The sequence below is a fragment of the Ursus maritimus genome, unplaced genomic scaffold (assembly GCF_017311325.1).
Source record: "Ursus maritimus isolate PB19 unplaced genomic scaffold, ASM1731132v1 scaffold_8, whole genome shotgun sequence".
NCBI classification, from domain to species: domain Eukaryota; kingdom Metazoa; phylum Chordata; class Mammalia; order Carnivora; family Ursidae; genus Ursus; species Ursus maritimus.
Genome location: NW_024426996.1, coordinates 21,252,210 through 21,266,198, shown reverse-complemented (window position 1 = coordinate 21,266,198; position 13,989 = coordinate 21,252,210). Strand labels below are relative to the sequence as shown.

General features: G+C 43.4%; 1 protein-coding gene across 1 annotated transcript in view; it reads left to right on the top strand.

The window, feature by feature from the left end:
• Window positions 1–13,989, top strand: part of FRAS1 (Fraser extracellular matrix complex subunit 1) — a 416,963-nt gene that overhangs the window by 338,784 nt on the left and 64,190 nt on the right. The window contains exons 49-52 of the mRNA XM_040625321.1: window positions 31–171; window positions 1,955–2,182; window positions 10,674–10,787; window positions 13,539–13,696. Coding sequence (XP_040481255.1) covers window positions 31–171; window positions 1,955–2,182; window positions 10,674–10,787; window positions 13,539–13,696 — 641 coding nt within the window. The remainder of the gene's footprint in view (window positions 1–30; window positions 172–1,954; window positions 2,183–10,673; window positions 10,788–13,538; window positions 13,697–13,989) is intronic.

The following is a 13,989-nucleotide window of genomic DNA, read 5'->3' as shown; positions in this document are numbered from 1 at the left end:
GGTGTCCCACCTGCACTTTCTGCCATTTAGGTGACCCAGACTTTCCACATCACCATACGCCCTGTGGACGATTCACTGCCTGTGGTGCAGAACCTGGGCATGCGGGTGCAGGAGGGTGTGAGCAAGACCATCACAGAGTTTGAGCTCAAGGCGGTGGATGCAGACACAGAAGTAAGTGCACTCCCCTGGGTTCTCTGGCTGAATGAGAGGCTGATCCGTCCCATCGTGATTGTGTATCCCGAGGGTAGGGCAGAGTAGTGAGGTTAGGGCAAGCATTCTTGAAAGGTTAAAAATCAGAAGATCCTGTGCCTTCTGGAAAAAAGAAACTAATATATTTGAAATCAAATTGTTTTTCACCCCTTTCTGAACTCCTAAATATATCCACTCTCTCCCCTGATTACATGTAACAATCTCTTAATATGCTGATTTTTTTTTTGGTCCTGATTCATAGAAAATTAGATGACATTTTAGCCAATCTTTTCATTCTTCCTTATTAGAGTGAACAAGGGTCTGGGGCACCTACTCATTTTTCCCATCATTTGCCTCCTTCATTCGGACTCCTCTGAGTGACAACTAAATATTGCAATTTGAGCGTCCTCAAAGAAGTAGAGTTTATTCAGGAAAACAGGGCACATAGAGACTAAACTCTTATTCTCATGATGCTTTCAGATTAAAGTAGCCAACATTGTGCCGTGACTTAGCTCTTATAAAGACTACCATAACTTTGTTCATTAGTTCTATGTATACCCTTCCCTGTGCCAGCACTCATTCTTTCATTTATTCTCAAAAACACTGATTACCTATAAGTGCCAGTCTCTGCTCCAGATAGTAAAGACAGGGCTGTGGACAAAACAAAGTTCCAGCCTTGGGGAATTTTCAGCCTTTGGTCAGGGGAACAGATAAGAAAGAATGTATATCATGTCAGATACGATGAGTGCTATGAATTAAAAAATAAAGCAAGATGAAGGAGATAGAGATTGGAGGGCATGTTATTTTAGAGGGAGTGGTCAGGGAAGTCTTCTCTGAGGAGCTGATATCTGAGCAGAGATATCAGGAAGTGGAAGAGCAAGCGATGCAGTTTTCTGAAAGAGTCACTTTCTGAGCAAAAGAACCAGGAGTGCAAATGCCCTGTGGTCAAGTGCGCTTGGAACCTTCGAGTTACTACAAGAAGTGAAGAGGCTGGGACCCAGTGAGGCAGCAGGAGAAAAGAATGCAGCCAGAGAGGAACCCTGGGACCAGGTCACAGGGGGCCTTGTCGGCCTAGGTCAGGCCTTTGCATTTTATTCGAAGTTCGTGGGAAATCACTGGGAAGTGTTGAGCAGGGTTTTCTACATCTTTATTTTTCCTTCTATGTGTGTCACCCTAGAAGCTGTGATTAGAAATGGGAAATTAGCTTCTGTTCTGATCCACATGGGGTTCTCTATATGAGAATTTTGGAGAAATGGGGGAAAAGGTTAGAAAGGAAATGAATAGTTTTAAAAGGTCTGGCTCTTATCATCCTGGTAGAGGTTAAAAATTCAGGTTTTCCCCTATGACCCTTAAAAGACACATTTGAATGTCTTAGTCTGACACCAGAAGGCACCAGCACAGGAGTTCAGTTGTAATACCCAATATAGTTTCTCTCTCAGTTTTGTTTTTGGTATCTGTAAAGAAAATGCAATTCTTATTTTATAAACATCTTTAGGTTTGGCTAACCTCACCTGCCTATTGCCCATCATTCCCAGATCTGGGTGGCTCAGTCGGTTAAGCATCCGACTCTTGGTTTCAGCTCAGGTCATGCTCGCATGGGTTGTGGGATGGAGTCCTGTATTGGGCTCCATGCTCAGTGGGGAGTCTGCTTGAAGATTCTCTCCCTCTGCCCCGCCCCCCTCAAACAAATAAATAAATCTTTTAAAACAAATCTGATTTCTGTTGCAAACTTCCCTTCTTCCCTTGCTTTTTACCTCCTCGATAGGCCGAATCTGTCACATTCACCATTGTGCAGCCCCCGCGCCACGGCACCATCGAGCGAACCACCAACGGGCAGCACTTCCGGCACACGTCCACCTTCACCATGGAAGACATCTACCAGAACCGGGTTAGCTACAGCCATGATGGCAGCAACTCCCTCAGAGACTGGTTCACCTTCACTGTGGCTGATGGGACAAATCCCTTCTTCATCATTGAGGAAGGAGGAAAAGAGGTGAGGGGCACAGACAGTTGAGAGGGAGGAAAGTATGCCAGAGGCTGTCTAGAAGCAGAACATGGCATTTTTCAGCCAAGAATAGCATTGTCTTCGTTCTGTCACTAATTGGGCTTGGGCAAATTAGTTAACTTCTTGAAGCCTCAGCTTTTCATCTGTAAAATGGATATGATAGAGTTAAGATGGCGGAGGAGTAGGGGACCCCTTTTTCAGCCGGTCCCCTGAGTCGAGCTGGATAGGTACCAGACCAGCCTAAATAACCACGGAATCAGCCTGAGACGCAGGAAGACGCATCTGGATCTCTACAAATGAACATCTCCAGCGCTGAGTATTGAGGTACGAAGAGGGGAGCTGTAAACCGTGCACGGATATCGGAAGATAACGGAAGGGGAGGGAGCCGCGCGTTGGGCTCCGAAGCGGCAGCCACCTGCACGGGGGAGGCGGGCGGACCACAGAGGGCACCGCGAGAGAGCGGACTGAGACCGGTGAGCCAACGCGCGCGCCACCAGGCATCTCCCGAACACCGGAATCCGGTGTGCTCACGGGATCCAGACTGAGACCGGAACTCCCGGAGCTGGGCGGCTGGCGGCTGGGGGCCACCTGCACGGGGAGCGGGCGGATCCGCGGTCGGCACCCCGCAAAACAGCAGACTGAGACCCTGAACCGCGCCGCGCCACCAGGCTTCTCACGAAACTCCGGAATCGAGGTGTGCTCACCGGGCATAGACTGAGACCGGGAGACCCGGGAGCGCTGGCCGGTGGCTGGCGGATTAGAAACACAAAGGACAGAGACGCGCGGCCGGTGGCTGGCGGCATTAGAAACACAAAGGACAGAGACGCGCCGGCCCTGGGAAGTGAGGGCTGGGACGCCGGGTGTGGGGCGCACATCCCGGGACGCTGCAGGGTTGAGCAGCACCAACAGAAACAGAGTTAAAGTGGCCAGAACATTAGTAGAGAACGGGCCGCAATCCTTCTGTTCCGTGACAGAGGCTGAAATTTGGCCGCTGCTGCTCTGACTCTCAGAAGAGGCACAGCAAACCGCCAGGGAAAGCCGCCAGAGAACAAAAGCCTGGAAATACCGGCTCAGAGAGTGCCCATCCCCATCCTCCCTCGCAGGGGACACGGAGACTCTACCCAAACAGGGTTGCCTGAGTATTGGCGCGGCAGGCCCCTCCCCCAGAACACAGAAGGCAGGCTGAAAAATCAAGAAGCCCACAACCCGGGCGCCTGGGTGGCGCAGTCATTGAGCGCCTGCCTTCGGCTTAGGGCGTGATCCCGGCGTTCCGGAAAGGAGTCCCTCATCGGGCTCCTCCGCTGGGAGCCTGCTTCTTCCTCTCCCACTCCCCTGCTTCTGTTCCCTCTCTCGCTGGTTGGCTGCCACATAAATAAATAAATAAAATCTTTAAAGAAGAAGCCCACATCCCTAAGATCCCTATAAAACAAGGGGCACGGCCTGGGACCCAGTCAATAATTTGGGCTCTGGAAACCCCGCAACCTCTCTTCATCAGAATGACAAGAAGGAGAAGCCCCCCCCAGCAAAGAAAAGACAGTGATTCTGTGGCCTCTGCCACAGAAATAATGGATATGGATGTAACCAAATTATCAGAAATGGAATTCAGAGTAACGATGGTCAAAATGATGAGTAGAATTGAAAAAACTATTAACGAAAAGGTTACTGAGAATATAGAATCCCTAAGGACAGAAATGAGAGCGAATCTGACAGAAATTAAAAATTCTATGAGCCAAATGCAGGCAAAACTAGAGGCTCTGACGGCCAGGGTCGCAGAAGCAGAGGAACGGGTTAGTGAATTGGAGGATGGGTTAATAGAGGAAAAAATGAAAATAGAAGATGGTCTTAAAAAAATCCACGCCCACGAATGTAGGTTACGGGAGATTACTGACTCAATGAAACGATCCAATGTTAGAATCATCGGCATCCCCGAGGGGGTGGAGAAAAACAGAGGTCTAGAAGAGATATTTGAACAAATTGTAGCTGAAAACTTCCCTAATCTAGCAAGGGAAACAAACATTCGTGTCCAAGAGGCAGAGAGGACCCCTCCCAAGCTCAACCACGACAAACCTACGCCACGTCACGTCATAGTGCAATTCGCAAATATTAGATGCAAGGATACAGTATTGAAAGCGGCCAGGGCAAAGAAATTTCTCACGTACCAAGGCAAAAGCATCAGAATTACGTCAGACCTGTCTACACAGACCTGGAATGAGAGAAAGGGTTGGGGGAGCATATTTAAAGCTCTTTCAGAGAAAAACATGCAGCCAAGGATCCTTTATCCAGCAAGGCTGTCATTCAGAATTGATGGAGAAATAAAGACATTTCAGAATCGCCAGTCACTAACCAATTTTGTAACCACGAAACCAGCCCTACAGGAGATATTACGGGGGGTTCTATAAAAGTAAAAAGGCCCCAAGAGTGATACAGAACAGAAAGTCACAGCCAATACAAACAAAGACTTTACTGGCAACATGGCAACATTAAAATCATATCTCTCAGTAATCAGTCTTAATGTAAATGGTTTGAACCATCCCATAAAACGCCACAGGGTTGCAGATTGGATAAAAAGAAATGACCCATCCATTTGCTGTCTACAAGAGACTCATTTCGAACCCAAAGATGCATTCAGACTGAGAGTAAGGGGATGGAGTACCATCTTTCACGCAAATGGACCTCAAAAGAAAGCTGGGGTAGCAATTCTCATATCAGATAAATTGGATTTTAAACTACAGACTATAGTTAGAGATGCAGAAGGGCACTATATTATTCTTAAGGGAAGTATTCAACAAGTGGATATGACAATTATAAATATATATGCCCCCAACAGGGGAGCAGCAAGATACACAAGCCAACTCTTAACCAGAATAAAGAGACATATAAATAAAAATACATTAATAGTAGGGGACCTCAACACTCCACTCTCAGAAATAGACAGAACACCCTGGCAAAAACTAAGCAAAGAATCAAAGGCTTTGAATGCCATACTCGACGAGTTGGACCTCATAGATATATATAGAACACTACACCCCAGAACCAAAGAATACTCATTCTATTCTAATGCCCATGGAACATTCTCAAGAATAGACCATGTTCTGGGACACAAAACAGGTCTCAACCGATACCAAAAGATTGAAATTATCCCCTGCATATTCTCAGACCACAACGCTCTGAAATTGGAACTCAACCACAAGGAAAAATTTGGAAGAAACTCAAACACTTGGAGACTAAGAACCATCCTGCTCAGGAATGACTCGATAAACCAGGAAATCAAAAATCAAATTAAACAATTTATGGAGACCAATGAGAATGAAAATACAACAGTCCAAAACCTATGGGATACTGCAAAGGCAGTCCTAAGGGGGAAATACATAGCCATCCAAGCCTCACTCAAAAGAATAGAAAAATCTAAAATGCAGTTTTTATATTCTCACCTCAAGAAGCTGGAACAGCAACAGAGGGACAGGCCTAATCCACGCACGAGGAAGCAGTTGACCAAAATTAGAGCTGAAATCAATCAAGCAGAAACCAGAAGTACAGTAGAGCAGATCAACAGGACTAGAAGCTGGTTCTTTGAGAGAATCAATAAAATTGACAGACCACTGGCAAGACTTATCCAAAAGAAAAGAGAAAGGACCCAGATTATTAAAATTATGAATGAAAAAGGAGAGGTCACGACGAACACCATTGAAATTGGAAGGATTATTAGAAATTTTTATCAACAGCTATATGCCAATAAACTAAGCAATCTGGAAGAGATGGAATCCTTCCTGGAAACCTATAAACTACCAAGATTGAAACCGGAAGAAATTGATTCCTTAAACAGGCCAATTAATTATGAAGAAATTGAGTCAGTGATAAACAACCTTCCAAATAACAAAACTCCAGGCCCGGACGGTTTTCCTGGGGAATTCTACCAAACATTCAAAGAAGAAATAATACCTATTCTCCTAAAGCTATTTCAAAAAATAGAAACAGAAGGAAAGCTACCAAACTCATTCTATGAGGCCAATATTACCTTGATCCCCAAACCAGGCAAAGACCCCCTCAAAAAGGAGAATTACAGACCGATTTCCCTAATGAATATGGACGCCAAAATCCTCAACAAGATACTTGCTAATAGAATCCAACAGTACATTAAAAGGATTATCCATCACGATCAAGTGGGATTCATACCTGGGATGCAAGCGTGGTTCAATATTCGCAAATCAATCAGCGTGATACATCATATCAACAAGAAAAGACTCAGGAACCATATGATCCTCTCAATCGATGCCGAAAAAGCATTTGACAAAATACAGCATCCTTTCCTGATTAAAACCCTTCAGAGTGTAGGAATAGAAGGTACATTTCTCAATCTCATAAAAGCCATCTATGAAAAGCCTACTGCAAATATTATTCTCAATGGGGAAAAGCTGGAAGCCTTTCCCTTAAGATCAGGAACTCGACAAGGATGCCCACTCTCGCCACTATTATTCAACATAGTACTAGAAGTCCTTGCAACAGCAATCAGACGACAAAAAGGGATCAAAGGTATTCAAATTGGCAAAGAAGAAGTCAAAATGTCTCTCTTTGCAGATGACATGATACTCTATATGGAAAACCCAAAAGAAGCCACTCCCAAACTATTAGAAGTTATAGAGCAATTCAGTAACGTGGCGGGATACAAAATCAATGCTCAGAAATCAGTTGCATTTCTATACACGAATAACGAGACCGAAGAAAGAGAAATTAGGGAATCCATCCCATTTACAATAGCACCAAAAACCATACGTTACCTTGGAATTAACTTAACCAGAGACGTAAAGGACCTATATTCTAGAAACTATAAATCACTCTTGAAAGACATTGAGGAAGACATAAAAAGATGGAAAGATATTCCATGCTCATGGATTGGAAGAATTAACATAGTTAAAATGTCCATGCTACCCAGAGCAATCTACACTTTCAATGCTATCCCGATCAAAATACCGAGGACATTTTTCAAAGAACTGGAACAAATAGTCCTTAAATTTGTATGGAAACAGAAAAGGCCCCGAATCTCCAAGGAACTGTTGAAAAGGAAAAACAAAGCTGGGGGCATCACAATGCCGGATTTCGAGCTGTACTACAAAGCTGTGATCACAAAGACAGCATGGTACTGGCACAAAAACAGACACATAGACCAATGGAACAGAATAGAGAGCCCAGAAATGGACCCTCGGCTCTTTGGGCAACTAATATTTGATAAAGCAGGAAAAAACATCCGGTGGGAAAAAGACAGTCTCTTCAATAAATGGTGCTGGGAAAATTGGACAGCTACATGCAAAAGAATGAAACTTGACCACTCTCTCACACCATACACAAAAATAAACTCCAAATGGATGAAAGACCTCGATGTGAGACAGGAATCCATCAAAATTCTAGAGGAGAACATAGGCAGCAACCTCTACGACATCGGCCAAAGCAACCTTTTTCATGACACATCCCCAAAGGCAAGAGAAACAAAAGATAAAATGAATTTATGGGACTTCATCAAGATTAAAAGTTTCTGCACAGCCAAGGAAACAGTCAGAAAAACTAAGAGGCAGCCCACGGAATGGGAGAATATATTTGCAAATGACACTACAGATAATGGACTGGTATCCAAGATCTACAAAGAACTTCTCAAACTCAATACACGAGAAACAAATAAACAAATCAAAAAATGGGCAGAAGATATGAACAGACACTTTTCCAATGAAGACATACAAATGGCTAACAGACACATGAAAAAATGTTCAAAATCATTAGCCATCAAGGAAATTCAAATCAAAACCACACTGAGATACCACCTTACGCCAGTTAGAATGGCAAAAATAGACAAGGCAAGAAACAACAATTGTTGGAGAGGATGTGGAGAAAGGGGATCCCTCCTACATTGTTGGTGGGAATGCAAGTTGGTACAGCCACTCTGGAAAACAGTGTGGAGGTCCCTTAAAAAGTTAAAAATTGAGCTACCCTATGATCCAGCCATTGCACTACTGGGTGTTTACCCCAAAGATACAGACGTAGTGAAGAGAAGGGCCATATGCACCCCAATGTTCATAGCAGCAATGTCCACAATAGCTAAATCGTGGAAGGAGCCGAGATGCCCTTCAACGGATGACTGGATTAAGAAGTTGTGGTCCATATATACAATGGAATATTACTCAGCAATCAGAAAGAATGAGTTCTCAACATTTGCTACAACATGGACGGCACTGGAGGAGATAATGCTAAGTGAAATAAGTCAAGCAGAGAAAGACAACTATCATATGATTTCTCTCATCTATGGAACATAAGAACTAGAATGATCAGTAGGGGAAGAAAGGGATAAAGAAAGGGGGGGTAATCAGAAGGGGGAATGAAACATGAGAGACTATGGACTATGAGAAACAAACTGAGGGCTACAGAGGGGAGGGGGGTGGGGGAATGGGATAGACCGGTGATGGGTAGTAAGGAGGGCACATATTGCATGGTGCACTGGGTGTTATACACAACTAATGAATCATCGAGCCTTACATCGAAAACCGGGGATGTACTGTATGGTGACTAACATAATATAATAAAAAATCATTATTAATAAAAAAAAATAAATAAATAAAAAAATAAAATGGATATGATAATAATCACCAGCTTCCGTTAGTCTAAGGATCAAAGGGGGTAATCCACATAAAATGGGGAACATTGTTGGCCAATAGCAGGCACAATAAAGGATGATAGTGATTGTTACTATGTCTTTTCCTTTTTGCCCACAGTTGACTCCTTTCATCTTTCTTTCATCTAATTCTAGTAGCTAATCTCATGATTCTAGATTGTCTTTCTCTTTTATGTGTCCCCTCAGCCAGCCAGGGTTTCTCAATCTCATGAAGAATAACCTGGTTAAGGGTATGGCTTTTGCATCTGAAAGACACTGATTCAAGTTCTGGCTCTCACTAGCTGAAATGTTTGTAAAATGGGGATGGTATCTGTCCTTATGATGTACATAAAGCACTTGGCCCAGTGCCTCACACAGGAAACGTAGGAAACATCCAACAAACTGTGGCTATAATATCGTCACTGTCATCGTTTTAGGACCAGCTAGTGGAACAGGTCACGGTGCTTTTCTCTTGAGGTCCTGCAGTTGTCAAGCTTTACTTCCCTGAGATAATGGAGATTCTAAGGTTCAGGTGTCTAGAAGAAACTTGAAGATGGCCTTTCCATCCCCTACCCTGCCATTTTTCCTCACTCCTTCCTTCCTCAGCCGGGTCTTGGGCAGGATTCTAAGCCTCCCCAGGAATAACAGCAATTGTGGTGAAAGGTGGGCCTGAGGACCCGCCTGCACTTGCGCATCCATGTCTGACTCAGCAGAAGCAGCGTGACGAAGCACCGTGACCACAGCATGCTGGATTTCATGATAACAGGAGGGTCGGCTCCTCAGTCCTGCAGAGCCCTTTCCTGCTCTGATGATGACTGGGAATAATTCCTTTCCTGGAAGAAAGATCCCTCTGCATCCTTTCAAGACAGTCTGTGCGAAGGTCATTCTCCGGTGGCCCCGGTGTCAGTGAGACAGCTCTTGGGATTTCCCGCCATTTTGGTGTCTGCACTGCGTCACCACCTGGCAGATCATTGTTTTTCTTTTTTCCCTTCTGAACTGTAGCTGCTCCCCCACTTAATTTGACTTTCAGAAGAGAAAAGAGACTTCAGGATGAATCAGCAAGAGGGCTACCTCTCTGATAAACATAAAAGGTCATGGTAGGTCTCCAGAGGGACTGTATTATTTTTGAAATGGAAATTATTTAGGAGAGTTGCAGAAGATTGAAAAGCCAGCGTCTTGCTGCCCTGCGTGCTGGCATGCCTTATCCTCCCAGAAACACAGGTTCTAGGTCGGACTCGCCACGTATGTGGAGTGCATGTGTGTACATGTATATGCGTGAGAATGAAATTATAGACCAGATTCTTTTCATTATTCCCACAAACGCTTTTATTCTCTTTTGATTTCCTCTGCCCCTCTTCCCCATATGGACAGTTCTCTTGTAAAAAAAGGAAAGAAAAAAATGTAAATATCCTCCCATGAAACTTCTTCTCACACCTGGCAGCATCCCACCCGGAGACTTTGACATTAACATAGGAATGATAAGTTTAGTCCACCTCTCCTGAAATTTTAACAAGTTATTCAAAGGAAAATATTGTTTGTGGTTTCGCCTCAGGACAAAATTGAACCCAATTAAGGAATGCATGGGTGTGTAAAAGTCAATTTCCATAGCAGGTGAAATTGCAGAAAAGTGCCACTTGTTCCTTGCTTTTCTTCTCATATTGTCCCCGCTCTATCGATCGGCATTCTTTGTGCCTCATGCCAAGGGTGATAAGCAACGGAGACTGGCGCGGTTGCCCATTCTGAAGTGCCAACAGATTTCAGGGGTTCCAACTTTGTGGGTCGTAGGACCTGACATATTTCAGATATCTGTGAATGATGACTTTTCTCTTTTGGCTTCCCACACAGGTTATGACAGCAGCACCTCAGCATTTCCAAGTGGACATCCTCCCAGTAGATGATGGCACCCCTAGAATTGTTACCAACCTGGGGCTCCAGTGGCTGGAGTACATGGATGGCAAGGTAAGGCCTTTCCATCTGCCACATTCACATGAACCAACGTGGGCTATGTCCTTATTCGTGACCATGTGGGGAAAGAAGTCCAGTTTGACTCACGTTTATCCCTCCCTAAGGGAGCTGATTTTCCCAAGATTGGCAAGCTCCATGAGTTTGGTTAGGATCATGTATTTAAGATGTTCTTACGGAATGACCCCCAAAATACAGAAGCTCAAACAAGATAGAAGCTTATTTTTTCTCTCACATATGAGGTGGCGGTAAGTGGGCAGTCCAGGGCTCTCCATGACCTTTCAGAGATGCAGATTCCTCTGTCTTATTATCCTGACATCACTGGGTTGTTGCTGTTGACAGTATAGCCAAAACTCCTCAGCTATTCGTCGATATTCTAGCCCATGGGAAAAAGAAAACGGAGAAGTAGAGGGCAAGGAACTTCATTTTAAGCAAGTGATACAGCAAGAAACACATCGCTAGCACTCGTATTATTTTGGCAAGAATTGGTTGTATGGTTCCATCTGTTGCATCTGAGAGGGTGGGAATCGAGTCTGTAGCTGGCTGAGCTAGAAGTTTGTTAACTAGAAAAAGGGAAGGATGGGTTTCGGGAAATATCTGGAATATGCCATAGATGGGAAGGAAGTGAGTATTTTGTAGGTGAGTATCATCAGAGGACTTCTATTTTAGAAATTCCTTTCTCCTTCTAAATCCCAATTTGGTCATTTTAAGATATGCCACGATGCTTTCCTGGTGACCTATCAAGCATTAAATCCTCATCCTCACCCAAATACACGTGCTTCTTTAGTTCAGGAGCTGATTTTTCTTTCGTGTGTGGTATTCCCCCTGGGATGTGGATTTTCTCATCTCCATGGAGCTGCTTTAGGTGGCTGTATGTGTAGCTGCTGTGCTGTAGTTTTCTACAGAACTGGCTGGAATTTTTAAAATTAGTACAGCCTCCTCTCATCCCTTGTTTGATTTTTACCCCCATATTCAGAACTACCCCATTCTCTTCTCGACACTCTCCAGGTGGTTTTCTATTTCCCACTCTTATCCTACTGCAATGACTCTTATCAAAGTCAGCAATGACCTTTTTTTTGTCAAGTCCAAAGGTCACTTACATGTCCTTATTTTACTAGATCTACTAATATTTAGTACTGTTGACCACCCCCCCTTTTCACTGAAACCTTTACTCTCACTAAATATTTGTTAAATGAATGAATGAGTGACTTAAAATTTAGCCAATATATTTGGGCAATATTGTGTTATCATATATTTATCTTACTCAATTTCAAGAATTGTGATTGACTCCAATAAGGTATAAAGTGGCCATCTTCCTGATGTTTTATTATTGTTTCAAAGTTCCAACCTTCCTTAAAGGCCAAACTCAAATCCCATCACCTCAAATCCCTCCTCTGATCCAGATGGAATTAATCTCGCCCACCCCCCAAAAGCATACAGTACTCTTTTTGTGTTTCCCGTTATAGCTCTTGCCACAGTTACCCTGCTCACAAGCCTTTCTTTCCCAACAAAGTGTGAGAACACCTCAAGGACAGAGGCTGGGAGGGTTTCAATCCTCATAGCCTCTTCAATCCTGACAGTTTTCTCCATGCAGTAAATGCACTCAGTAAATCATTGTTGAACTGAATTAATTCTGAGTCAGAGGGTCTTGGTCTGGCTTTATTCCCACCTCAGGAATTAAATTTAATGGGTTTCTATTCCAGGCAACCAACCTGATCTTTCTTACAACCACTTCTAGCTACTTACCCCCAAGTCACTTATTTGCAAATAGGTCCTTTAGTGTCTAGCCATCCAACGTTGCCATTTTACTTCTCTGATTTCCTTTTCCTAGTACTCTCAATTACGGCAAAAAATTTTTTTGTCTATACCATGCTTGCTCAGCTCCTAGATTGCTGTAGGTTTTGGCAAGATTTAGTGGAAGGGTCACATGATATTGATTGGTTTTCTTCTTCTTTTTTTTTTAATTGAAGCATAGTTGACACACAATGTTACATTAGTTTCAGGTGTGCAACGTGGTTGGTTTTCTTTCAAAGCAAAAAACAAAAACAACCACCATAGTCTGTGAAATATCTGTGATCCTGTATGACTTATTTTTGTTCTCTAGGGTTATGGATTGTTTCTTAAGTCTTTAGCAAAGAAATGAAAATCAACAGGGGCATGTTGCTCAACAGAAATATTTTCCTATTTTGAATCACATCAAGCAGACCATTTTGTATTTTAGTAGTCTTATACGCATGTCAGACTCTTCTTGACTTCTTTTTACGTTGAGCCGTCATTGCAAAAGCTGCCCCTTACAACTCATGCATCGTATTCACCTTGTCTCCCTGTTCTCAATCTTCATAGCACATACCTTCCGAAGAACCTTATTTAGAAGGAAGTGGGGGTGAGTGTGCACATGTGTACACAGAGGGTGGAGTCAAAGACTCTTTATCAGCTCTCAGATGTGCCTTTGATATTCCAGAGAGATTCGATAAAGTTCTTTTTTGCCAAGACCCTGGGATTCTCGTTTTACAACAGCTTCAGGGTATTTCCTGGGCGTAAAGACAGCTCTTTGTCACACAGTTAGAGGATTATATTGTAAAATCTGGCGGACACATTTATTTTTAAGACTGCTATCCCTTTTTGTTCTTGGGAAATTAAGTTCTATCTACAACCCATTAGAAGAATAAACTAGGTATGTTGGCGTAGAATCTACAAGGCTGTCTTTACATCCTTGGGTTAATTCACAATGTGTTTTTTCTCACAGAGGATGTGAACTTGGGATTGATTCGTTACGTGTTACGCGAGGAGAAGATCCGTGAGATGATGGATAGTTTTCAGTTTCTGGTGAAAGACAGTAAACCCAATGTGGTCAGCGACAATGTCTTCCATGTCCAGTGGTCCCTCATCAGCTTTAAATATACGAGGTACAAGGGTCATTGGTGTTCATTCTGGAGAAGTGAATCAGGCAAGCAGAGGAGGTCAGATTGAAGTACCTGGGGGTCAACTCTAGTCATCTGATTATGGTGGTGGGGGGGTAACAATAATGAAAATAATAATGTTACCAAATATTTTTTAATACTATGTGTACCAGGCACTTGACATACATCATCTTGTTTAATACTTGCAATTGTGGGATGAGTCCTATTGTTGTTCCCACAAGAACAAAGCAATGGAGACAAAAAGAGGTCAACTAATTTACCAAAAGTCACATAGCTAA